Source organism: Embiotoca jacksoni, unplaced genomic scaffold, assembly GCF_022577435.1.
Source record: "Embiotoca jacksoni isolate LCO1_2020_lvr unplaced genomic scaffold, fEmbJac1.0.p SCAF_8, whole genome shotgun sequence".
NCBI lineage: Eukaryota > Metazoa > Chordata > Actinopteri > Embiotocidae > Embiotoca > Embiotoca jacksoni.
Window position 1 is genome coordinate 789,208 of NW_027185436.1, and position 24,240 is coordinate 813,447.

Consider the following 24,240-nt stretch of genomic DNA (forward strand, 5'->3'; position numbering starts at 1 on the left):
TTGTTCAATCGGCTGTGTGGCACTTTAAAAACCCTGTGGAAAGTGAATCAGTTGTATCCTAAAGCAGACAGACCAAAAGTGAACTCATCATCAGAAGATCAATATATCAAAGATTAGTTAACTGAGAGAGAAAAGCAGCTTAATCAGATGCTGAATTAACTAAATAAAGAATACAAAACTAATATGGAGGGATCAACTACTGTATTTCATAAAATATACATTTTGTAAAGTTCTGCTGTAAGGACTTTAATGTGTTAAGTGCCATGAAATAACCCGTGTTGTGATTTGGCGCTATATAAATAAAATTGAAATGAATTGAATTAATATAGACAGATAGATAGACATACTTTATTGATTCCAAAGGGGAATTTCTTTTTGATAGATAATAATAATAATAATAATAATGTTATCAAGAGGATATCTACAGAATACACTTTAAATATAAAATAGAATCACATTCTATACACGTGTGTAAAGTTGTAAATATAATGAGGTAGAGTGAGAAAATAAAGATGTGAACATAGAGATTTATTGATGAATCCACTTTAGAGATGCAGAAACATCTGAACGTGTTGTTTTTAAGTTACAGTTAAGACTCACATTAAAACGTCCAATGTGCAGAATTTACAAATCAATCAGTAAGTCAGCACCAGGTTCGATTAACTTTTGCGGCGATAACAATAACTGATAACTATCTTGAGTCAATTGATTGTTTTAAAATTTTGAAAAGTGACAAATATTTGGAGGATTTGGCATCTGATATCAGCAACATATATTGCATATTAGTTTTGGCACAGTAAAGGTGTTAAAGACCTTTTCCTCTAATCTTCCCCTACTTGTTTCTGTGCACAAAATAATAGAACAGAATTAATAAATCACACCCAGCCCAAAAAAAAAGAAAAAAAAAGATGCTGCACAAGATGCAAATAGTCGAGAGTCGTACACGGGTAAGATTTGATAAAAGTTTATTGTTGATCTAAGAAGCAGTTCCATCCCACATGTTAATTAGTTGAAACAAGACTGAAGGATTAACTACACAGAAACAGCAGTTGTAAACATGCACTGATACGCCCACTTCAAACCACCCAGAGATCTGTTTCAATGTGCTGTAATATGTTGAGATCAGAGAGCAAAACTTACAATCTATACGTCTGGGTGTTGGATTTTATCATTTCATTTCTACACCGTTTATAGTAAACCAGCCTCTGATAGGACTAAATATTAATTGTCAACAGGAGATGACTTTACAGTTTAAAGCCTTTTTGTTAATGCCACTTCTAAATGATGTAAGACACAACAGCGAAAATATTACAGCTTTAAAGGAACAGCCTCATTGAATTTGTTTTGTTTTTTGCTTTCTCCAGACTCGTTAACTTACGATCTAAGTTTAGCACAAAGACGGGGAAACAGTCAGCCGAAATCTGTCAAAAAAAAACAAAATCCACCAACCAGCCATTACAAAGCACAAAAATGAACACGTTATACTGTAATTTGTTCCATGCGCCTAGTCATAGACTATATTGTGATGTATGTTCTTATGACATTTTTATTCTTTCAGGTGCAACCGGGCCGTGTCAAATGGACTGAGGAGCAAATAAGAAATATATTTAGATGTAATTCAAAGCAGTAAGTTGACTTACTTTCATAGTACGACAAGTAAAACGCTTTAGTGCGTCAGTCTCTCCGTTGTAGGATTTTATCGCTTTTACAAAAGCAGCAGGAAATGGAATCTCTATCTCTTATGTAAAAAAATGTCTTGACCCTAAAAAAAAAATCCAGGGTTAAACCTGAGATTAGCTCGCTAACCCAAGTACATAACAACCCTAGCCGTTTTGGAATTTACACTTCACTTGCATGTTGATTTTTTGCATGTAATAAATAAAATATAGCACGTTAATCATGCAGATTTAGAGGTTGGATTTTGTTACCTGTAATCAAAGCCAGGCTCTAGCTGTTTTGTCTGTTTCCAGTCTTTATGCTCAGCTAAACTATCTGTAGCATCATACCCCAGCATACACACACGAGCGTGGTGTCAATCTTTTCATCTAAACTCTCTGCGAGAAAGCCAATAAATGTATTTTCCAAACTGTTGAACCGTTCTGTCCACTTCTGCAGTCCAACTGATAACAAAGCTAGATAATACGTCCATCACATATTGATAGCAATATTGCGATAAAAGACTTAAGTATATACATAGACACAGATCAGCCACAACATTAAAAAACAACTGCCTAATATTGCGCAGGTCCTTCGAGTAACCCAGAAACTGCTCTGACCCGTCGGACTGAGATCTTTTGGAGGCCGAGTCAACATCGTGTAAGTGTAAATGTGTGTGTTCTCTCACTTTTTACATTTTTTGTTTTTATCCTAGCCCGCATTAAGATTTCCAGCAATCTGTGCGACATGTATCTCTTCTGGGGGATCGGACCACACGAGCCGGCCTTCGCTCCCCATCGGTGTATGTGACCCTGTCAGCGATTCACCCGTCGTCCTTCCTTGAACCACTTTTGGTCGGCGACAACCACCCCGCCCCAAACGTCCTGCTGTTCTGGAAATACTCGGACCAACCCGTCTAGCCATCACACTTTGGCCCTAGTCAAAGTCACTGCGGTCCTTCTGCTTGGTCAATTGAAACTCCTTCCAACACATCAACTTCAAGAACTGACCGTTCAATTGCTACCTAGTATATAACAGGTGCCATTTCAACGAGGTAATCACTTGTCACTGGTTTTAATGTTGCGGCTGTTCGGCGTGCGTGTTCAGCTTGCGGCGGTTTTTGTTTTTTAAGATTTGCTTTTCATATCATTGTGATATAACTTAAGTATTTGTCTTTTCCAGGTCTCAAATTCTGCATTACAATTTTACGAACTTAACAGATCGAAATAAATAAATTTTTCTGACCCTTTTTTTTTTTCAAATACATTCTGTAAAAAGCTTTTTACATATAGTATTTACCAAAATATTGAGGTTTAACATTTATTTGGTCAAAAGCGTTTGTGATGATTTAGCACAAAAGCGTGAAAATTCATGCGTAAATCTTATTGAAATTATTCATCACTACATACAGATCGTTTCCAGATCTGTGAAGGAACACAGCAGACTCAAAATACTGACAAAAGAAGTCCAGTTTTTCCTTTTTTATCTTTTAAAACTGAGAGTCAGTTTTTAAATGCTTCCATGGATGAGATGATTCAAGTTGTCTTTCTACATAAATCCAGCGAGTGCAGGTTTTCATCTAAAAATGACCACGGCAGCCAAATTTACCAATAAACACACCGTGAACCAGAAAAGGAAGATAAATGGCTTCAGTGAAATTTAACTGTAGAGAAAACCTGCATACACATGGATCTACGTGGCATGTATTTGGATACTGCTGACTCAAAGTAATTAAAATATCCCACAGAGTTCAGGACTTGAAAGATCTTTTATCAACTTACTAGTCAGGAAGTCAAAAAGTGTTTTATTTTTTTTTGGCAGCGCCCCTGGTGCGATCTCTGTGTCATGTTGGCGTTGAAGCGTATTGTTGGAGTAACTGTGAGTAGCAGGCGCTGCACACCATCTCCGGTAGAATGGAGGAAGGTAATGGCAGCTCGTTGGACACGCAGCTCTCACAGAAAACGCCGCTGCAGTTCTTACACTGTCTCTACAGGAGAGAAAAACAGGCAGCGTGAAAGAAAACCACAGCTGGACATCCTCCGCTGACACATTCATACATTTCTGCAAGTGGAAGTTCCGACTTAGCAATCGAAATCCTTTTACTCTAGGTTCATGTATGTTTACTTACAAGCTTGATTTTTTGATTCCAGTGGAAGAAATTTGCTCTCAAAACTGTTATTTATGGTTACATAAAAAAAAAAAAATAAATAAAAAAAAAGATAATATCCATCACATTCTGTTACCTTCATTCAGATATTTTGATATTCTTATCCTCCTTCCTCACGTCTAAAGCAAAACCAACCCTGTCAGTCACAGATTTTAGCGTGACACTGAACTGATGGCAGACTGTCTGGACGCCACAGCGACTCACTATCAGCTATTAAAAGATGCAATATAATTTTGACAAATTACACCTTTAATAAATGTCTTATTTCTTCAGCTGTTGCCTTTTTTCTCTGAATCTTTTTATTGTGTCCTATTACAGAGATACTTTACATGAAGTCGTGAGGCAGTTTTCTTCTTGCTGCCTTGTTGAACACCATCACTAACATTTCTCCTTCTCTGACTGCAAACTACAAACATGTCGCCACTGTTTCTGAAAAAGGAGTTGGGGAATTGGAAATTTCCTGTAATTGGATTTTATTTTCCAATTATTTTTTTTTGTCAATTTGTGTGGTAAGAATTATCCTCCATGATTTGTACCTTTGTCTTCAGGAGAGAGTCGTTCTGTTCACACATCGTACACATTGAAGGCTGACTGATCTCCAGGAACGACTCATCCTGAAGAAAGAAATAATTAATAAATCAATTTAATAAACATCTGGATATTTGTACTTCAATACTGGTACTATATATCATTGACAGCTTTTTTTCACAGAAAAAAACTTGGCTTTTTAATGTACAAGAAAAACAAAAATGCCAAGGTAAAAGCTCACCTGCTCATCCTCATGATGTGACAAGGACCTTAAAAGAAGTGAGATGAGTCATTAGAAAGGAAATGATTTTCCAGAACATACACATTTTTCTAAAACTGACTACTTACAAGCTGGAGCTCAGACTGGTTTTGTCCTCCTGTCCACTCGGTAACTGTTCATCCTCCCTTTTGACTGATGGGGATTCTGGAAAATACTGGAGGTAAAAAAAAATTAAAAAAAAATAAAATACAAAAACAAAAAAATACACAGTCAGGGAGGATGAAGCCATCGGGTCTGCGTCCTTTCGCATGAATATGAGCGCAGACTTACTTTTGGCGGGTTGTCCGGGTGTCTCCTCTCTCTCTGCGGAGTGCTGCACTGTCTGGAAGCAGCGCCGAGGTGATGTTCGCTCCTCCGCTCTCTTCTCAGCTCCTGCTCCAGATTAGACCTGAAACAACAAGATCAACCGAGGATGAAGGAAAGGAAGCCGACTGATAATGTGGCAGTAATGGTGCTCTGTTTCTTTAAAAAAAAAAAAAAATACAATAATAAAAAAAAAAGGGATGTAAAATTCTTAAATGATTTAAGATTGCTTATAAACTTAGCAGTTAACATTTGGTCTGATATTAACTTACGCTGAAGGATGGTTTTATTTCCTACTAAAAGCACTACACTGCCCAACAACGGAGATGTTGACATTGCCACAGATTAAAGTTTAAAGTTATATTTGTAAATGCACAGTACCAGTCCAAGGTGTCTTTATTTTTTCTGAAGACACTATGAAATGACAGGAATTATGGAGTAAGAAAAAAAAGTGTAAACAAAGCAAAATATGTTTCATATTTTAGACTCTTCAAAGTATTCACTGTTTGCCTTGATGACAGCTTTGCACCCTATTTTTTATCATTTTAACCAGCTTCACGTGGTCGTCACCTGGAATGGTTTTCACTCAGCAGTTGAGATCTGTCAGAAGGGAACTCAGAGTTGTCTCCTCCCTTGATGAGACCATCTGTAGTGATGGTCTACTGCAAACCGCCCAATTCAGTTACCATGGAAATCCTTATTATGGCAGAACTGCTCAACAACAGTAGTACACTGCTGTACTTTAAGACATGAAGGTCAGTCAGTCCAGAAAATGGCAAGACTCTTTTGTCGTCCAGTTAAAAAAAAACTGCTCTCATGAGACCTAAAATTACTCTTGATCCAGAGAAGAAGTTCATTAGTGTTACCAGCCGCAGAAATCCGATTAGAGCCGCATCAATACTTCCTGGAGTTCCAAGTAGCAGACACGTCTCAACATAAACTGTTGGGAAGGCGACTGTGTGAATCAGGTCACGCTGCTGGAGATTGACTCAGAAATCAAGGCCACACTTAATCAGCAACTTATTTCTATCTAAATAGAAAGACTATTCATCGCCAACAGCTGGACACGGATCCAAACAATCAGAGAATATGTTACGCTACACAGAATCATTTCCACTTCTAATGGTAATGGTAAATGGTCTGTACTTGTACAGTGCTTTATCACCTTTTGGTCTCAAGGTGCTTTAACATGGTTTTCCATTCACCCATTCACACACTAATGAGACAGATCACCATGCAGGGTGCTGCCATCAGGAGAACATTCACACACCGATGGTACACCATCGGGAGCAACTTAGGGTTCAGTGTCTTGCTCAAGGACACTTAGGCATGTGGACAGGAGAAGCTGGGGATTGAACCACCAACCTTCCGATAAGCGTGCAACCCACTCTACCGTCTGAGGCACAGCCTCCCTTCAACTGCTAAGTTGTGGAAAATATGTAAAGGCAGAAGACTGACTGAACATTTAGTTCCTTTTTCAAAATGTATGTGTTTATTTCTTTCGTATGCAATTAACACCGTTGTTTACCACCTTTGTTATTGATATGGTAAATTAATATCCATCATATACGGTCTGTAATTCTTTCTCATCAATAAACATACATTGATTAAAACCAAAAAACTTGCGTTTATCTTTCAATACTGTGATTTTCTCATCCTGTCAGTCCACTCAACCACAAACTCACAGTCGATTTCCTTTTGTTAAAGGCTGAACAATTTCCCTCAACATCTAAAAGTCAACAACTATTTCTGGCAGCAGGATGATGTGGGATCGAGTCCAAATAAACTACAGTGTGTTGATGGTACTGAAGGAACCTGTCATCCAGTGCAACAGTGCGGTTCATTAATGTGAACAACAAAGGAACAGGGGAATGAAATATCACGGTGGAATGTATTAATCATAACAAAACTATAGAATCTCTTTTTACCTGTGTGCCCTCAGCAGCTCCACCTCCACCTGCAGACTCTCGATTTTGTCTCCGAACTCCTGTTTGAAGAGCCGGTTCGCCTCCAGAGCCAGATCCCTCTCTCTGTCAGCCTGTTTGCATCTGGTTGGGGTGAGCGGGTTAACAGAAACTTATGGTAAAACGAAAGACTCTATGAAGAAAAACACGACGGGGGACGAGATGTTAACTGAAACTAAAATGATACAAACACAAATATGATAAAGAGTCTAAAGACTGAAACCCAACAAAGACAACAGAGAAACTTTAGCCAAAAGAAGATGAAGCAGGTGGTGTTTGTTTATTTGTTTTATTAGCCTAATGATTACTACAGTTTACACCAACGTTATGGTCACATACAATTCAAAATTAATAAATTAATTTTGCCCTTTTTCTGCTCACTTGACCTTGCTCCTAACGTGGCCTTTGACCCTTGAATATGGATTACCAAATGACAACAAACCCCTTGAATATTGGTCCCGAAACATCAGCTCAGATTTACTCTTTTTTTTTTTTTAATTCTCTCAGTATCTGTGGGTTGAAAATATTCAAGCACAGTCTCTGGTAGGGGCCAAATTCTTCAGGATAAAACTGCAGCAGGTCTGCTCCCTCCCAAATATCCAGGTTTGTTGGCGCGTTAATCAAAAGTCCTTTAGATCTTGAAACCGTCCACAGTGGACTTTCAGACATCATGCCGTTTTTCTTCCCTTACCTTTGCCAAAAAAAGCATTAATGGGGTAGTTTGAAATAATGAAATGAAAGTATAAATCTGATGTGGTGAACACATCTGTCGGAGAACAAAAGGATTAAGGGCTGCTAAAAGGATGGATTCCTGTGCACGCTAAAGCTGGAGAGCCACTGCAGGAGAGGTTGTGGGAAGATGATATTTATTTTCAACAACAAAGGAGCGTCATACAGAAAACATAACATCCTAATTTGGTTATTTCTATATTAGGCAGAGATGTATGTTGTATTCAGATTTCTGAAAGCGGGTGGGGTTGGGAGGGAGTGGGGGGGGGGGGGCGCTACAGCTGCAGCAGCTTCCCTGCTGCTGAGTTTAGGTTTCTGGCCTGCTTCACCAAATGTTTCTCACTGATTGAGAGATTTAAAAACCAAACAAAATTAAATTAAATCGACACAAAAGATGAAAAATAGTGGAATAAAACAATGGAGGTGGAGAGAGAAAAAAAAATACATGACATTAAGAGGTTTGTGTAGGTAAGAGTTTCTCTGCTGTAAATACCGAAATACATATCATGCTGTAATAGACTTTCCTCACCTGTTCTCCAGCTGTTTCACGGTCCCCGACATCTGGTTGATTTTCTCCTCCAGGCGAGAGATGACTTCACTCTTCTGTTTAGAGCTGACATCAGCGGTCTGAGGAAGATGATCCATGTTAGTCAGCTGATGTCCTTCCTCAACGGGAGACAATAACTACACATATGTGTGTAAAAAAAAAAAACTATAGGAACAGATTTGAACGAGTGCTTTTAACTAGATCAGGGATCAGAGGAGTGTTTGTGGTGTGATGAGCTCCTCCTGCCTCCGATGTTTTGAACAGGCGCTCCTAATCAGATTATTGAAACTCTAAATGCTTCCTATTGAAGTCCCTTTTGGACAGAACGTAATATATATAAAAAAGAAAAGTCCTGCTTGACTTTTCCAGCAGTTTTACAGTCACCTGAAGCTCAGCTAGCAAAAGTTGCCAACAGATGTGGATGAATTTGTTGGTACACATACGTACACACAAACAAACAAAAAGAAGCAAGCAAAACTTTCCCTCCTAAACAAAGTTACTGATTTCAATTATACCATTTATCTGTCCTCTTTTTTTCTGTCTTTAAACAATATGCCACATAAATCAGTCACTACCACTGACAGTACTTTATTTTCGTAAAAAAACTTCAATAGCTGCCTGGAATGTGATGTTTTAATATTTCATGCAAAGGCAGTAGTGGGAAAAAAAACCTTAAGAACTAAAACCTTTGAAAGAGAAAAGTGGATGCAGCTCTTCTAATGTCATGCATTGGTCATAAACGGGTCGGTAGCAGGTTAGCGACAGAAATCCAGGCCTCACCTGAGACTTGTGGCTGAGCTGCTGGTTGATGCTTCGCAGGTCTTCCAGCTGCTGTCTGAGTTCCACCAGAGCGTCCTGCTTCTCGCAGATGTCTTTCTCCAGCATCTTCATGGACAGCTCCATCTCCTGCTTCATCCCGATCTGCACCTCCAGCTCCTTCTCCACATCCTGTATGGAAATCAGCTTCCATTTTTAGATATCACACTCCCAGAAACAGAAGACATTTACGTTGAGGTTTGGTCAATGAAAAGAATATCGATTTTGGTTGTTACAGTCGGGAAGTCGAGATTAAAGTGTACATGTCTCTATAAAAAAAAAAGACAGTACGTATTACTGCATGTGCAGTATGCCAGGATCACTGACTCCAAATGATTTTTTTCTATGACCACACCAAATATAAACTATGACGGCATGTACCATATCATTTGAAACACTATCAAAGTGGTAGTTTTATAAAGCTCTACATCCACTGTTAGGAACCTGAGACGCACCAATCGGAGCAAAGTTTCCTCTTTGAGCTGCTTGCGTGTTTCACCGAGCACCTGTCCCTCTGCTCCTTGCTCACTTCTTGATGCCTGAAGGAAACAGAACGTTTGCATTTGGTTACAGATGTACTGTGTGATCATAAATATTCAACTGGAGAGTTAAATATTGTTTTGCTGTGTGTTAAGTCCTGAGTCTGCGCGATGATTACCAAATTGATTAAATGGACTTGTCTCACTAAGATCGAGATCTCTTTTTCAAGAGAGAACAGGAAAACATTTGTAATGACAGAACTAGGGACAAATCAATGAAAGCAATTACATGAGTCACAAAAAAAAACTTCAAATAATAAAGTTTTGAATAACTTAAAGAAGTATAAAGGCTCATTTTGCAGGTCATTCCAATTAAAGGGGAATAAAGATGCGTAAAAGGGAACTAAAACCAGTTCTGCCGAACTCTGTAGGTTCATTAGGAAGATCCGAGGTTAAGTAACTAATGGTTTTGGTGCTGTAGTTACATGGTATAATGTTAAAAAGGTGTGATGTAGTTTGACAACTGTCACAGTAGAGCTTTATAGACGAGTATCATAAGATGATTATTTCTTCTTGTGAGTTGGGAAGCCCACAACGGGAGTAAAAGTTGAAAATGATGCAGTGATGTTTTTAATGGGGGGGACAATGAAAGCCAGCGGGAGAGGTAGAGATGCTGATTGGTTCTGAAGTGACACATTATGAACACCAGTCACAATTAGTCACAATGGGATCAGGGAGAGTGTGCTTTTTCATGTTTGAGTGGGAAACCAGCAAACTAACAAACCAATGTGTTTACAGGCCTCATTAGAAAAAGCAGTGCCAAGTGACGTCATTTAGGTTCATTAAAAATCAATCTACTAAAGCAAATGCTCCAAAGAACTGTGTCCCTAAATTGTTTTTAAAAAGATTGATAGATCAATCGGCACAGTGCCTGTTTTTAATTGTGTCTAAATTGTTTGTCCGAATCCCATTTATAATAAAAAAAAAAAAAAAAAAAAAATGTGAGAGTGTAGAGAGTTGTTCTGCATATGAATCATGAGAAAAGGAAATACAAATGAATAAAGCGATGACGTGTTCACCTTCCTGGACTCCATCTGATACGAGCTCTCTTCCTTTACCATCTCCACGTCTTCTTGTAAAGTGATGATCCTGTTATTTGCCACTGCGAGCTGTGGAGACGGAAGTCAAACAAAACAGCTCCGCAAACACAAAGTAACCTGCAGCTGTGCTGAGAAGCAGGAAGGCTGCCATTTCTTTTTTTCGACAAAAACAGTCCAGAGGGAAATGAAACGCTATTTTGAAGTTGAGCCTGTGTCAGACTCACCTCTTCTGTCAGCTTTGTGTTGGACTTCTCCAGAGCGTCCACCTTAGCCTGGAGGTTGTTTACTGATGCACTACAAAAACAGAGAGAAAGAAATCATGAGTCAAACAAGCTCCAAAATGTGCAGAGCGAAGCGACTTGATCAACCCGACAAACCTTAAATGTCTGTTCAGCTCCTCCACGTAGTTCTTCTGATCCAGAATCGCTGTGATCTGACCGTCGCTGAAAGAAAGAGAAATGCCTTGTTAACACTTCACAACTGTGGTTCGAACAAATATGGAAGAAATTCAATCAGCAGTTCTTTCAACCTTTATTTTGAGCCTCCTTGAATATTGTGTCATGTTTTCTGTCACTTTCATAATTGCGTGTGAAACATTAGAATAGATACCTCAAAGTGATTCTATTCTCATCTCTTGGAGTTTTTCTAAAGTCACTGGCAAAGCACATGAAAACACAGACTTTTGGTTTACACAAAATTGTTGAAACATTTTGAAATCCTAGTTTGTTTTATACGAGAAGATGTAAATGATTATCTGATTAATCCATTAGTTGGGTCATGGAAAATGAATAAGCAACTGTTTTGATGATAGTTTAAATTGGATTTCAAACTAAAACACTACAAAATGTGGCCAGTTCAAGCGTATTAAATGGTAGAATTTTCTTTTTTCAATTTTTCTGAACATTTTAGCGAATAGCTTTGTTTTATTATATTTTAACAATTTCTTGACGATTTGTAGAGAAAACATTTAATCTGGTAAATAATTAGCTTCAGATTAATTGACAATTTTTATCCAATGTTTTTTTCTTTCCTGTCTCTTACTCTCAAAATTAACAGAAAAACAAATACATAATAAAAAAATCTTCTTGTCATTCCACCTCTATTTTCTGGGTCTGATACTTAACAGTCAAACAATAAGTGACCAAATCATTAATACCAATAATCCTGCAAACATTAAACTTGATAGCCAGTCTGTGAAAGTAGATCATGACTTAAGATCAGGTGCTAGAAATAAAGCTGACATAATGACCTAGAAACAAACAAAAATCTAAAATCAAAGATTGAAAAACAAACAATTCCCTCCTACTGAAGGTCCAGACTGCTGACTGAACAGGATCTACTGCTCACCGTGGTTACGGATCAGGAAACAGCACTCACCCTTCTGCACTCTTACTACTGTGTCCACCATCTTTGAGATACATTGAGAAATCAATGACTCCGACCTGCAGATGCAATTCAATGAGGAAAGGATAATCAATGACGACATAAGCCACACTCTTTTGCAAAAAAATAAATAAAAAAAAAAACATTACCAAAGGTACAAGAAGTTTGATGACGAGAGGTTTGACTTCACTGTACTACACAGGTTTTATAAAGCTGACCCTCCCGGCAATTCTGGCCTCATTTGCAATTTGTAAACTGACATGGAGAAGATTCCTGAGAAGTTTTTTTTTTTTTTTTTTTTACTGTGGAGCATTTTAATGTCAAGAAGAACTGATAGAATATAAATAAATAAAAATGTCTTTACCTCTGTGTCTCTCCAAATTGTAAATTCAGTGCTAACTCAATAACTGCTGGTAATGATGTCATGTTATTCAGCGGTCTGTACAATTTCTAACATTTCTTCTGAAGTCATAACTGTAGCCCCATTAATTATGCCTATGTATGAGACCATGACTGCAGTGCCCAGCTGCCTGAAATATGAACAACAAAAGTTCATAAAAAGTTTCCCTGGTGTAATAAATACCATGAAAAACTATTACTATCACAAAATACAGTGGCATGAAGCCATCAAGTATCTAAAACAAACAACAATCTCACATCCAGTTTTCTTGCTTTATGTGACTTTTTCATCAGTTTTTTTGTCTCTAAAAATCTGAAATGGTCCGTCTCTCCTGCTCAGCTTCCTCACAGTGATACTGTGAAAAGACACTTATTCAATTCAATTTTATTCACATAGCACTAAAATCCCAGCGCAGCTTATTTCAAGGCACTTAACATAGTAAAATCCTAACAACTACAATATGATAGAAAGGAGCCCAACAATTGAACAATTCCCACGTGAGCAAACACTTGGGAGGAGAAAACTCCCTTTGAACAGAAAGAAACCTCTGATAGAACCAGGGTTAGAGGTGGTCGGCCATCTACCTCGACCGGTTGGGATGAAGGGGGGAGGAAGAGAGAAAATAACAGCACATCGATCCAATACAAGGTATTGGGTATGAATCAGTGGTTGTTGTTTTATCCCCCTAACATAATAGAAAGCCATTATATTTTCAGAATTTTGGTATTGACTAGCAAACTTTGGTATCAACTTGGTCTCAAAGTATCAATGCTAGTGTCATCCCCAAGCCCTGGCCCATTACTTTAATTTCTAATTGGGCGGCTGAGGCTCAAGACAGTGGGCTGCCGACTAATCATAATCTTGGCGAGACCTCCTGTCCACATGTCGACGTGGAAAGACACTGAACCCCGAGTTTCTCCCGATGACCGGTGAGCACCTTGTCTGGCAGCTCTACTACCACTGGTGGGTAACTTTGAAGTAAACTGTAAAGTGCTTTGAGACAGCGGAGGTATAAAGTACTTCATAAGTGCAGACCATTTATTCTTAAAAAATGTTTGAAATGTAAAACAAAAAAAAAATCTTGATCAAAGTAACTGAACACTAAAGTGTTTATTTCTGCTGACTACGTTGGCTCCGTTTGAATTCGGTCTTTCATGCATCCTCGAAGTGACAGCGAAGTCACAAAAATACCTGCGAGTCCAAGTCCTCTCCCTTCATACATAGATTGGCATCGATGACGTTTAGTCCGACGAGAAGCCCAGCGATGACGGCGCCCTCCTCCTCCATCATCAACGCGTTTGGCTCATAAAACTCGCTACAGAAAAGAGACGAGAGTTATGGGACCAGAAAACACATTTGTAATGTGTCCTTATTCTAAACGCCGGTGGGCTTCAACACGATATGAGACAGACTCACCTGAGCAGGTCCTTTCTATTGATGATGGTCTTCATGTAGTCAGAGAGCTTCTTCTGCATTAAGGCCAGTCGTAACCAGGCACGCCCTCTTCCTAGAGGAGTTCTGGCAACATACATAGAAGAGGTCCTTTTAAATACAGGCCCAGTTAAAGCAAAGGAGCTCCAAATGGCAGCCAGTGATTACCTTTGATTAAAGGAGCATGTCATGGCATTTTTTAAGGCTTAAAATAAACCAATGATATCGATGAAGTCTTACAGAAAGTGCCTTCTTTAAGGAAAACAGACTCACTTGAGGCCAGGCAGGTCTTTTACACTGGCAGTGATCTCTCCTGCTTCAGGTGTCAGTTTCTCCACCAGCTCCAGTGCCCCCCAGAACGATTTGTTCTGACCCAGGAAGGTCTTTTTAGCTAAAAAAAAAAATTCACAAACAGTGTTGATATATTTATTTTTTGAGGAATTTGGGTCACTTAGTAATCATACTTGTACAGAGGAGATAAATATACACTGGCCACAGAGATTGAAATTGGTCATTTAAATCTACTTGGATGTTTGGAATATATATACATATATACACACACGAGTAATATGACTGAACATTCTTCACATTTATGTAAACTGTAGACTTTATATGTATTCTAGGACTGAATTGAAAGAGATAAACATGCAAATGTTTTACACTGAGAATTGTGCTATACACACTTTTCAATCCATGTTTCAGACAGTGCTCCATGACGACAAAGAACTGCTGAAGGGGTGCATAGTCAGAGTCAAGTGTCCGTCCGAGGTTGAGAGCAGACTCGATCAGGCCCTTGATGCTCAGTTTGGCCATGTTCATTAAGTTAAGCCTTTCGATTGCAATGGGATCCTTGGGATCTAAAAAAAAAAGGGAGGAAAAGAAACACACAAAGGTCTCTTTAAAGTTCTCATAGTACTGACGCATGGTCTAATGACACGAATGACTCCGGAGCTGAACTTCTCAAAAAAACAAAACAACAAAAAAAGCAGTGCTGTGTAGAGTTTTCCAGGAAGTAAAAGTCTTAAAGAGTTTCGATAAAGAAGTACACAACAAGACAAAACTTAACATTGTTTCAAACAGTTGTATATAATGACATCAGGAATCACCAAAAACCTTTTTTAATTCGTTAAAAAAAGAAGAAAAGTTCTGTTTTCTTATAAAAAATGGTTTCAGTTAAGAAACTTAAAACTGACTTTGGTGCAAACACCTCACAACCTTGGTTTAACTATGAAAATTTGCCCAAACTTAAAATGTTCTGGGCCTAATTCATTATTTATGTCAGCATTTAACCATGAGAGGCTTTTAGTTGCGGTTCTATGCGGTTATGTTTACATTATTAATACATTTACACATTTGGAGTTGAGTTTTCATTTTGCATCACTGGACTTTGGTATGAAGCATGAAAATCTGATTTCCAACCACAAATCACTGAAATTTGGTATGTTGATACTATAGTTGTTTAAATCTCCATGTGGGTGATCATAATAATGGCTCTGGCTTTAACAATATAGCTTTCCTCAATATAGGAATTTGAAACACAATTCAAGCAAATAAATACTCGAATAGTCATAAATATTCAGCTGGTTAAGTACTAATATTGCTTTTTTGGTTCTATTCAATTATCTCAGCCTTACATTTAAATCAGCCCAAATCAAAGAAGTAACACATTAGTTGACACAGGATGATCAGTAATGATAATATCTTACATTTAAAAGTCAATATGCAAAATGAAAACTGTTCATCAACCCATTTCCCAAATACTCTTAATAAAAAGACAGGGAAAATGGTTATTCAATATTCAATATAGGCTCAATATACCTACAGTACTATACGATGAACTGTGCTTGTTTTTGACCTTTTAAAATCTATTATTTCTTGGTATCTTCAACCATATAATCCTTGAAAGGATGTCCCAGAGCCATACAAAAGTTATTACTATACATTCAGTGGTGCACGTGTGCCCATCTAAACTCTACAGTTAACTAAAATCAGTTATAAAAGAACATTTAAAAAAAAAAATAATAATAATAATAAAAAAAAAAATAAAGTTCTTGGTAACTCAAGATCATAAATCTGCAACATGACAAATATTATCTCTGAGACACAAAACAACTATTCTTCCCATTTAGAAGCCTTGCATACCAGGAAATGATTCGTCTGATAAAATAAGTCTGTGCAATGGCAGGAGGGAGGTGATGGGGAGGACTCAGGTCGAAATGAATTCAGATGACCTGCTAAGTGAGATCGCTTTAACTACCCTTAAGAAGAAGAAAAAAATGGTATTCCCTCGTTTTAAAATGCCCGACAGTGTGAGGAGAACCAAACATGTCAGAGACGATTCAGCATAAAGAAAAGATGGTGAGGTGCATTAACTTCAGGTAGGTACTTCGACACCGACAACCAACGTGCCTGATTTAAATGTTTTCTTCAACACAATTTCAGGTGAACAGATTAACTGCAGATAGATTTAAAAAATCTCAACATTAGCTGGAATTAAATGATTGTTGAAATTCTAGATGATCAGACATAAGAACTGTGATACTGAGCATCGCTGACAACAAAAGATCTCATCATAACATGACGGCAACATGACAAAATCATTTTTTTTTTTGGTATTGTCTGTTAATGATCCTCTAATATCATGACAGTGGACTCTTCAGTGGTGTAACTTAAAGTGCTGCAGTGTCGTATTTGCCAACGAACAGACGGTCTGAAGTGCTTCCTTCGCCTCAGGAAAAAACAGTGGACCTGCCAATCAGCGAGCTCTGTACTAAAAGAAGGCGTGGCAAGAGGGGAGGAAGATATTATCTTTGTAATCAAATCTAAAGCCATCAAAATACAGCACATATGCATTATCTGTTTACGGCAAGGTATGTGTTCACTGCTAAATTTAAATATATGCATTAGGTTGCATCCCGTCTTGTTTGGAGTAAAAAAAACAAACCAAAAAAATGTGTCAATCATCAACATATAAACCGATTTTTGCTGTGTATCTGTGAAATGTTGTAAAATTAAGAATAAAAGATACCAAATATTGGCCATCAAATTCTTGATTTACCAGCTAATAAATTCTCACAACAAACCGAGCACTTCCTGGTTTGCTTTGTTGCCAATCCCCAGCTTATTTACACGCAGCGTCATCCTGCTGTGCAGAGCTCAGGAGACATATCGAACTGTCTTCCCTGAAACCATCATGACACAGCTCAAAACACGACACGTTTACCACAGTTCACCTGAGTCAAACCCAGCAGCATATGGGGGCGGAGGGGGGGGGGACCCTTGGTGTACCACCACACCCTAACACAGATCACACCGTCTGCCACATTACCTTCATGGGCCGGCTCTGGGTCCGGGGTGAGGGAGATGTCGTTGAGCTCGCGAAGGCAAAGCCACTCGCCATCGACAGACACGCGAAAGTTGCAGAGATAAATAGTCTCCCGGGCAGCCTGGGTGATCTTGTCTGTGCTAAGAGTCGGGGTATCGCTCTGAGGCGTTAGATCAGACATGATGACTCAGCTTATGTGATGCAGAACCAACACCACCGAGGCACAGAAAAAAGAAAAAAAAGGGGAAAAAAAAGGCGTATCAGCTTTTGTTTCCAGAAGCCAGTATAGGCCAGAAAAATAACAGGTTTTTTAGAGAGGAGGAAAAATCCAACAAGGACGAAAAGAGCATCTAAAACAAAAGGCCCGAGACGGAGGGAGGGGGGAAGGCCCACAGCACTCAGCAGGTGTTAGCGAGGGTGCTGCTTTTTCCTCCTCTTTATGCCTGCATCCTTCTCTCCTCCTTGCTACAACTGAGTGAAATACGCTGCCGTCTCGAGAAGGGCTGCCCTCCCCCTCTCCTCCACCTTCTCCTCCTCCTCCTCTTCCTCTTCTTCAACCTCTTGTTATCCCTTTTTGTGCAAAGGGGTTTGAAATGCAACAGAGCACCGTGCTGAAAAAAAATCACAGCCCTCCTCCGGTCAGCTTAGAGCCGGTTCACTCTGATTGGACTGCCCGTGCACCGCAGTGGAAGCGCTGGGTGGGTGTTGACCAAGATGGCTGACAGTCGTGCTGGGGTACAGCAACACAATTGTCACGTGAGCAGATGGTGCATGCGTAACAAAAAAAAAAGAAAAAAAAAAAAGGGGGGGGGGGGGGGGAGGAGGAGGCTCCCCGGAGTAACCAACCAATGCTAATGATGCAGCGGAGACTCATCTGTCTCTTAAGCATCTCACCAGCATCCCCCCTGACCTGAAACAGAGGCTTCGTATTTGACAAGGCAAGAACTGAGCTGGCTACGGCAGCAAAACGGCAACAGCGGTAAGCAAGAAGGGTAATAAGGCCAAATGTCCTGGATGTAAATAAGTGTTTACCAAAATTATACACCTCATCAAAAATCTGAAAACAAAGATAAACAGCAAAATTTTGGGACAGTGCACACGCCTGGGCACATGTTGACAAAATTAAAAGCCAGACCAGATGAATATTTGACATTTTGTGCAATCAAAGAAGAAGAAAAAAATAAACACATGACAAATTTGAGAAAGAAAAAAACAAAAAAAAAGATACCGTCTTAAAAGCAGTCATAAATGTGAAAAATTACCAACTCAAAAGAGCAGTGACTGTTCATTTCACAAGGCTACAACAGTCAGATTAACTTCGAAAAATTTTATCACCGCCGCATTTCAAACCACTTCATGTATAAATGTTTAAAAAGGACTGAAGAGTGGGTCTCCCTGGGGCTGTCAATACCTACTCAGATAATCATAGAAGCTTTTTGACAAACTTATGAGCAGATGTTATTGAAAAAAATCAAATATAATTATTCTCCGTCAAACGTCTCTGGTCCAGAAACTGACCATGTTAACACAACCAATCTGGTAAAAGCTGGAAACTTTTGTTGTATGTTGCCTGCTTGTTCTCTCCCTATTATTTTGTGTTCATCATAATTATTTTCAAGATTAAGAATTTGCAGATTACTTTCTTAAGACGGACTGATAAACTAACCGGATCGAGATACTGTATCAGCAAGTATTTGTTAATTACAGATCAGTCAGACATAAGGTAACAAGAAATTGGTATACAGAAATACCAAAGATAAGTGTGCCATCATTTCCAAGTAGTGTTCACCAGAGAGCACTAATTATTACAATGTAAAGTTTCTCACTTATTGTGCAGCTTGCTCACAAATATCGAAAAAAAAATTGTCTAAAATACAGAACAAAGCTATTGTTTCTATGGAAGCAAATTATCTATGTAGAAACAGACACAAAATTTTGTATCAATTAGGCTACAACATATTCTTAAATAGTGACATACGATTATCATCAGGTTAATACAATGTCAATTTTTGTTGTTGTTTTAAATGCCCACCACAAATTCCCAGAGCCAAATGTCACATTCAGTTTCCTCATATTCTCTGATCAACAGTGCCCAAACCCAAAAGATACTCAATTTACATGTATATAAAACAGAGAAAAGCAGCCAACAAGTACTCATACTGATTGGCTTGAATTAAATACCAGTGGACAGGTTTGGTAAACATAGCCCAAAGCAAAGATTCCCAAACTTTTTAGACCATGTACCACAACCTACCAAACCAAATTTCCCAAATACCACTTCACACTGCAGATGTTGACAATTTTGTTCAGAATCTAGAACTAACTAACCATACAATAGATTTAGGGTTAGGACTAAATAACAACATGGGCGGAGGCCGAAATGACAAAATGGCTAAAGTAAAAAAAAGTAAAGAATTAATCCAAAACAGAAATTTCAACCAAAAAAGAAGTGGTGCTTACTTGACACAAATCCCAAACAAATCCCAGGAGCCGATGAATGTATATTTAGAGTATAAATCTGCAACCACTGCGTGGTACATTTAGCAAGCTACACGTACTGGCTACTATATAGAGCCTACGGTTGACACATTTATTTGTTCTAATTGAGGGGTATTTCTCACTTTAAAATGACTCATGAATTCCTTGAAAGTCCAGATGTCCTGGGTTTCCACCAGCACTTACAACCCAGTTTCCAAAAAAGTAGGGATGCTGTGTAAAATGTTAGGAAAACAACAGAATATGATGATTTGCAAATCATTTAAACCCATATTTAATTGAAAATTGACTAAAGTCAACATATAAAATGTTGATACTGAGAAATTGTATTGTTTTATGAAAAATATATCCTAATTCTGAATTTGATGCCAGCCACATTTTAAGAAATTGGGAAAAGGGCAATAAAAGACTGCAAAATGTACGTAATGCTAAAAAAAACATACAGTGAAACATCTCACAAAAAATTGTATTAACTAGCAACAGGTAAGTAACATGATTGCGTATAAAAAGAGCATCCCACGGAGACAGAGTCAGTGGTTACGATGGGGAGGGGTTCACCACTCTGTCAAAGACTGTGTGGGCAAATAGTGCTACAATTTTGGAATAATGTTTGTCAATGTAAAACTACAAAAATATGGATTTTTTTTTTTTCATCATCTACGCTACATAATATAATTAAAAGATTCAGAGAATCAGGAGAAATATCTGTCTGCAAGGGACAAGGCCGAAAACCAAAATCGCTGCATAGGCTCAGGAACACTCTTGAAAACCATTGTCTGTGAACAACACAGTTCATCGCTGCATACACAAATGCTGGTTAAAACATTTTCATGAAAAGATGAAACCATAAATAAATATGATCTGGAAACGCTGCCACCTTTTCTGAGTTGAATGTCACTTAAGTTAGACTGAGGCAAAATGTAAAACTGTCTTGTGGTCTGACGAATCAAAAATTAGAATTCTTTCGGAAACCATGGATGCAGAGTTCTCTGGGGCAAAAGAAGGGAGGGACCATCCAGCTTGTTATCAGTGCACAGTTCAAAAGCCAGCATTAGTGATGGTATGAGGGTACATTAGTGCACATTGCATGGTGAGCTTGCACATCTGGGACGGCACCATTAATGACTGAACAATATAAACAGGTTTTGGACCAACATATGCTGCCATTCAGACAATGTCTTTTTCAGGTAAAGCCTTGCCAAACTGAATTCTGCAAATATTACAACAGCATGGCTGCATAGTAGAAGAGTCCGGGTGCTCCATTGGCTTGCATGCAGTCCAGACGTGTCACCCGTTGAAAACATTTGGTGGAACGTGAACTGTAGGGCAACTGAAATCCAATATCAGGCAAGAATGGGACAAACTTTCACTTTCAAAACTACTACGGGTCTCCTTAGTTTTCCAACATTTACAGATTGTTGTTGAAAAGAATGGCACACAGTGAGTAAAACGTGCTCCTGTCACACATTTTTTTTGTGTTGGATCAAATTCAAAATGATATATTTAAAAAAATAAAAAATAAATACAATTTCTCTGTTTCAACATTTGATATGTGGTCTTTTTCTATTTTCAATTGAATATGGGTTTACAGGATTTGCAAATCATCACAATCCGTTTTTATTGACATTGTACACAACGTCCCAACTTTTTTGAAAATGGTGTTGTAAACGCAGGATGGCTACGTGGGTGGAGTGATAAGAGAACCTGATCCGTGTGTATCTGGCAATCCGTGCACGTGCATTTATTTAACAATCTGGAAATAAATATCATGAAATGTCAAATATTTCTAGACATTTGTATACAAAAAAAAAATGATCTGATTGGTAAGACTGAAGTTAAAAATCTGCACATGTATTTGATCCGTTCTTATGCGTCTCATTTCTTTTCTATATTTTTAAATGCTCCTTAATATCTATTTTTATGTGAAACACTGCATGTAATTCTCTTGCTGTAAAGCACTTTGTGCTGCATTTCTTGTATGGAAGGTGCTATACATAGAAAGTTTATTCTAATTATTATTATTATTATTATTGCAGACTTTTAGAACGCATCCTCGTTTGATTTGAGTTTCCGTGCCTAAAAGTTTGACAGAGACCTGTTATGGCAGGGACAGCAAATGTAGAGGACTGCACCCTCTTCTGATAGAGCACTTGTGTTTTGATGAATCAGAGAGAAACTCTGTGACGAACATAACATTTATTATCACAAAGTGAACTCTGAACTAAACAAAAGCAGCGATTAAATCTATACAACAACAAACAGCGACGTTGCAAAGCAATTTACTCACGTCTGTCAATACACCACGTGACACGCTGGGAAATCAGCAGAAACACTCGCCAGGCAAATGTATGAAGTAAACATCTTGATGACACGTTTACTGACCGAGACACACATCAATAGCTGTCCTATTTTCCCAAATAAATTTGAGGATGACAATCAAAAGTCAAGTATCTATTATCTATTGTGTTGTTTTCTTGCATCAAGGTGGGAGGAAGTGGTTTGTTTAGTTGAGGGACAGTCCAAAGTTAGCTAGCAACGCAAACTGTCGCGTTTAAGGTTGACATGTTTAGTAAACTAGGAAGCTAATGTGAGCTACTTAGAAAACATGGACTTTTTTTTTTTTAATTTTTTTTTTAAAAGTTGGCTGGCACTTACTTCTTCGCCTCGACTCGACTCTTTCAATCTTGAAGTCATACTGTCGTGGCGGAGTGGGTGACAGCGAGCCAGTCTTCCCAAACCTCAAGTTGGATGAGTTCAGAGCCTCTTTGAAGTAGATCACCGAGGTCGGAGACAGCGTCTCGTCCGGACTGTCAACGTGACCGTTTTCATCGGAGGAATTTCGTCTCTCAGAACTTTGTGAACCCTCCGAAGATGACTGCAGAGGCAGATCTCCTGGCGGCGTATCTCGCTCCGCCATCCTCCCTCCGATCAGATCGTCTTCATGTGACCAGCAGATCGGGGTGTCAGTCGGAGTTCAGTTTAGCTAGGCGTGGCTAACTATCGCGGCCACGTACCGCCGCGGTGAGCAGAAGGATCGACGGTCTAGTCCGTCACTTTACTCCCAAAATCTCTCCTGGAGTCATTCCGCCTTTCGTCCTGTCCTCCACAGCCTCCCCCTGACCCGGAAATAGCTAGGTATTAGCATTTTGGTCAAATGTGTTGCTAATTTCGCGAGAGTTTACGCGCTGTGTCAGCCATTCAGTAATCCCTTTTACGTGACCAGAGATCATGCACGTGAAGGGAGATGAGTCGCTATTCGCAGATACCATAACATTGACTGAAGTACTGAATGTCCCCATGATGCATTGCGATATAAACCGAATGCCTGGAACCCTTGTGACTCTTCAATTTCTAAGACTCAGATGTAGCCTACTATATATGCTGTATATCTTTCTGTGTTGAAAGGACACTTTCAAACACGGAAATAACTTTGCAAAACTTTACAATGAACTACAGTTAAATACAGTATACAAAGATAAAGCTTACTTTTTTTTTTATTGAATACCACACGTTGATAAGCAACTGGGGGTCAACAGTTGTATGTCAGCCTACATATATTTTACATGATTTCGTAAGCATAATGCTATGAAATACTTAAAATGCTTGGAATAATTTCGAAAGACTCATAGCCTCTATGATGAATATGGACGTGTAAAAGCAATGATATCAGATTTATAAGATTAGACATGATTTCATTCGCCTTGAAGGAAGGTTTTGTCTCACATTAAATAGCTATAGATGGTGTTTTAAAGAATATGAGGTGCCAATTACAAATGATGCAACATATGTATGAAACTGCAGTGTAAAAATATTTTGAATAATGTAAGAATAGAAAAGAAATGTATGAGCTCAAACTGGAGGAATAAGCAACAAGAGTGGACTGAGTAAGAGGTATATGCAAACACTGCAGTCGATGTCAGTCCTCCTAACTTTGTCGTTGTCTCAATGGTTTCAGGAGAATAATAATCATAAGTATACTGAGATCTTGGTGAATTCTTGTGAGATTCAGAATACAAAATCAATGCCTACCATCAATGTAATTTTTTAAAATATTTTTGTATGGGGCTCTAACTTATGATTAACATTATTGTGTAGGAACAAGAAGAAAAGATGTAAAAAAACAAAAACAATCTGAGTTGTTAAACCTATGTTTATGCTGAACACAGTTCTTTAATTAAGTTTAAACCCAAATTTAAGATAAAAAAAAAAAAAAAAAAGTATCACGTATCAAAACAGATTTAAAAAAAAAGAAAAAAAAAAAAGAAGCTACAATATGGTTTAAAATTGTTGGTCGTTTGTACCTGTGGGCCTGTATTATTCAAATAAAGAGAAGGCATGTAGGACCCAAAATGGACAATAGGAGGAGATGCAGAACTTCTAAGAGGAAGGGAGTTAACAGTTTGGAAACTACATGTGCTTTCTTTCTCCAATAACACAGATGTGAAAGAGTCAAAATTTTCAGTTTCCCATTTAAATGTTTGAAATGTGTTTCACACTTTTGGAGCAACTTGTATTTAATCCTAAAAATAACAGATATTGCTTAAATGTTGTACTTCAGCTTTCAGTGCAAGGGAAAAAAAAACTGAGCTTTCTCCAGTGTTAAACCAGCACGACTTTGCATTAAAACTCAGAAAAC

At 38.3% G+C, this 24,240-nt stretch overlaps 1 protein-coding gene across 4 annotated transcripts; it reads right to left on the reverse strand.

The window, feature by feature from the left end:
• Nucleotides 1-948: 948 nt before the first annotated feature.
• Nucleotides 949-22,808, reverse strand: rufy3 (RUN and FYVE domain containing 3). 4 transcript variants are annotated; one of them, XM_069139213.1, is made up of 18 exons: nucleotides 22,260-22,808; nucleotides 14,467-14,640; nucleotides 14,057-14,174; nucleotides 13,769-13,870; nucleotides 13,544-13,667; nucleotides 11,947-12,011; nucleotides 10,947-11,012; nucleotides 10,794-10,863; nucleotides 10,549-10,638; nucleotides 9,446-9,529; nucleotides 8,955-9,122; nucleotides 8,157-8,254; nucleotides 6,863-6,982; nucleotides 4,902-5,019; nucleotides 4,700-4,785; nucleotides 4,593-4,620; nucleotides 4,360-4,437; nucleotides 949-3,643 (listed from the first exon to the last, which is right to left on the reverse strand). In XM_069139213.1, the coding sequence occupies exons 1-18, from the start codon at nucleotides 22,519-22,521 to the stop codon at nucleotides 3,500-3,502; spliced, it is 1,995 nt and encodes a 664-aa protein (XP_068995314.1). In that variant the 5' UTR covers nucleotides 22,522-22,808; the 3' UTR covers nucleotides 949-3,499. The 4 variants fall into 4 exon arrangements, with proteins under 4 accessions (XP_068995314.1, XP_068995315.1, XP_068995316.1 ...); XM_069139214.1 differs by lacking the exon at nucleotides 22,260-22,808 and adding an exon at nucleotides 17,112-17,813; XM_069139215.1 differs by lacking the exons at nucleotides 949-3,643; nucleotides 4,360-4,437; nucleotides 4,593-4,620; ... (1 more) ...; nucleotides 4,902-5,019; nucleotides 6,863-6,982 and adding an exon at nucleotides 7,172-7,969 and having other exon boundaries at nucleotides 22,260-22,801.
• Between the last annotated feature and the right edge of the window lie 1,432 nt (nucleotides 22,809-24,240).